Source organism: Cynara cardunculus, unplaced genomic scaffold (assembly GCF_001531365.2).
Source record: "Cynara cardunculus var. scolymus isolate 2C unplaced genomic scaffold, CcrdV1 Un_Scaffold_1555, whole genome shotgun sequence".
Lineage (NCBI taxonomy): Eukaryota > Viridiplantae > Streptophyta > Magnoliopsida > Asterales > Asteraceae > Cynara > Cynara cardunculus.
In genome coordinates, this window is record NW_020200795.1 from 20754 (window position 1) to 23729 (window position 2976).

A 2976-nucleotide genomic window follows, 5' to 3' on the forward strand; every position below is an offset into this window, starting at 1 on the left:
TAAGATCAAAGGTAATATATGTTTTTAGTTTAACATTTCTATCTCGAATCTTAGATTTTTTTGTTTAGATCAAATATATTATATGTTATTAGTTTGATATAATATATGGGTTTTCAGCTTGTTTGGTATTTTATTTTTTATATGAGAATGCCCATTATACTACTTGGTGATGTGTTATTTATCTGTCATCTTGGTGTTACTACTATCAAGGTTTGACACACCTCTCTAATTACAATTCAAATATTATAGAATGTTACGATAAAATATAGTATTTGTTTTTATCAGTTTAATATCTAATATGTAGGTCATCGGCTCCACTAGGAAATCATTTTTACTTCACTATTCATCTTCTCCTCTCTTCTCATGGCTAAAACAAGGAACAATCCAACCGGTTGGCCCCCTTATCGACTGCCTGCTCGCCGCTCTACTCGCCGGACCGTCGTCGGCGACGCATCATCCACCGCTCCCGTACTGCCAGCAGTCGCTCCATCGATTCACTACTCAACCCCCCTCTCGCCGGACCCCATTGCTTTTGCTCCGCCGGCAACACATTCATCAACCGCCGGTGCCGGTCAATCATCCACCGTGCGGGTCGACTACGACGAGTATCATGCCATTGTCACTCCGGTTAGTATCACTCAAACTCCTCCCCTATTTACCACCGTTTTCACCCCTTCCACCATTATTCACACCACCACCACCATCGGCGTTGGTCCGTCTACTTCACGACCGCCGGCCGCCGCAACCCTTCCCACGCCAAGACCCCTTTTCCTAGCCCTAACTGTACCACCCTCTATCACTCCTCTATCTAACCCCATCCCAGCACCGATTAACCCTACACCCACTCAACAGCCCCCTATTCCCCTTCCCTCAACACCACTCGGCCCACCCACTATACACGATTTTGACCTAAACCTTAATGATACCTTAGGGGAGGAGTTCCATTTTGATTTTGAAGCCAATGCCTCCAACAATCCCGAAGATTTATTCCCTTTTTCTGTTCCTGAGTCTTTAGACGAATCACCACAGCAACCCCCTGAGACTCAAACAGAACATGAACTTCCTGTTGAGGAAATACTAGTCACTGCTCCCAGTGGGCAGACTGTGAGCACATAAACCTCCTTGGGAAGTTTTGATAGTGCAAGTTCAGAGTCTGTTATTCCTCAACCATTTAACAAAACCAGTACCTGAAGACAGTGATTATGAGGATGAGATGGCCCAGGACTTAGAACATGCTGAAGATGTGGCCGAGGAAGAAGAGGAACAAGAGGAAAGGGAGGATTTTGAGGAAGAAATTCCAGATGAGGAGGTTTTGGAAGTCAGTTAGCCAAAACCTTCTAAAAAGAGGAAGGCAGCAGCAAAGCAGCAGCAAAGCAGAAGAGGCAGCAAACCCCAAAGAAAAAGAAAGAAAAGGTGATGCCCTTTCATGAGAGGTACAACCGTATCAAAAATAATAAAATTCTCCTTGAACGGGCTTTGACCCACGATTGGTCAACTCTTTTATGGCCATCAGGCACCATTTGGTGGCTTTGCGGTGGGACAAATTGGTGGTTGCCCCTTTAAGAGCCAATGTATCTTGGGTAACCGAGTTTTACGCGACCATTGGCACCACCAAGAGCATTTCGGTGAATATTTGGGGTAAGATAGTTGATTGGTCGGGGCCGAAGCTTAATGCGACCCTTGGACTCACCCCACAGCCGGAATGCTCGTTTGCACAGATTATGAAAGGGACTCGTGAAGTTGCCGATGATGATATCGCATCCCTCCTTACGCTCCCCGATCGTGGATGGTCGAGGGACAACCGGCGCCAAATCATTTTCGCCGGCTATCTAAACACGGAAGCGGGACTTTGATTTTAGTTTTTGCGACACAATTAAATCCCCACTGTTCATGATAGTACAATCTCACAGGACCGATGCGTCCTCCTTTATTGCATAATGAGCGAGTTGCCAATCGACCTTGGGCCGATTATCCATGCATCCATTTTGGCCGCTTCTCAGAGGACGCATTCACGCTTAGTCTTTCCGGCACTTATCACAAAGCTTATGGCCAAGGCTAGGGTCCCTACCAATGAGGAGGATTCAATTGTTGTCGGCTCTCCCTTGTTGAGACAGAACACGGTCGACCGTCGGCATAGAGCCTCTCGGCCCTATTTAAATTTGCAGAATTCCATCCCGGTTGAGAGAGATGTGAAGGAGCCCGTGGTGCCATCCACCGTTCAACCAAATGCGTCACCGGTCGTTCTTCCCGAGCCACAGGTTGCCGCTGTTTCGGAGTCGCCGAATGTTGCACTTACCGAGCCACCCGCCCCGCATGTATCAGAGCCACCCGTTGTCCCCATGATCGAACCAGATGCGGAAATCCCAAGATATAGCAATGATGAGGCTAGCCTATCCGAGCCACCTCAAAGAAATCCTTTAGGCTTGGGGTATGGGTCGGCCACTTGGTTGTCCGTTTTGGCACTCCAATGGGAAGAGACGAATCAAAAGTTGGAGGCGATATTGAAGAAGGTGGGGAGTGTAGAAGACCGAGTCTCTGATTTGGAAAAGAAGAGTGCTCGCTTTTGGGCATATACTAGAGATTGGAACCGGGTGGAACGACAGCTTTACGGGCGTCAAGATACCCTCTTGACAGCCCAACTTCCAAGGTACCCGAGCGGTCTTTACCCTCCCCAAGTTCGGTGCTTCCCACCCTTGCAGACCCACATGCCGGTTACTTCTATTGTTGCTGTGCCTTTTGCTCCTGCTCCTCATGTTCCTGTTGCTGCTACATTACCTAGCACGACTGCGATCATTCCTACTGTTGCTGTTTCCGTTGCTGCTCCCGTTGTCCAAAGCTCCAAGGAGGCTGATGCAGTCCCTGCTTGCCCACAGTAAACAGTTTTACAGAAATTGGTTAATTCTCGACTTTTGATCATAACCTCTAAAAACATTATTTTTGGGTATCTTTTGGGGTACAGATACACTTTTTATTCCG

At 47.4% G+C, this 2976-nt stretch overlaps 1 protein-coding gene across 1 annotated transcript; it reads left to right on the top strand.

Annotated features, from left to right (window-relative positions):
* Positions 1-363: 363 nt before the first annotated feature.
* LOC112502534 (proline-rich extensin-like protein EPR1) lies at positions 364-1327 on the top strand. The gene is made up of 2 exons (XM_025106486.1): positions 364-1093; positions 1185-1327. The coding sequence occupies exons 1-2, from the start codon at positions 364-366 to the stop codon at positions 1325-1327; spliced, it is 873 nt and encodes a 290-aa protein (XP_024962254.1).
* Positions 1328-2976: the final 1649 nt, after the last annotated feature.

Coding starts and splice junctions, on each gene's coding strand:
- LOC112502534 (XM_025106486.1), top strand. CDS start 364: ATGGCTAAAACAAGGAACAATCCAACCGGTTGGCCCCCTTATCGACTG. Junction 1,094..1,184: donor AATACTAGTCACTGCTCCCA/GTGGGCAGACTG, acceptor TAACAAAACCAG/TACCTGAAGACAGTGATTAT.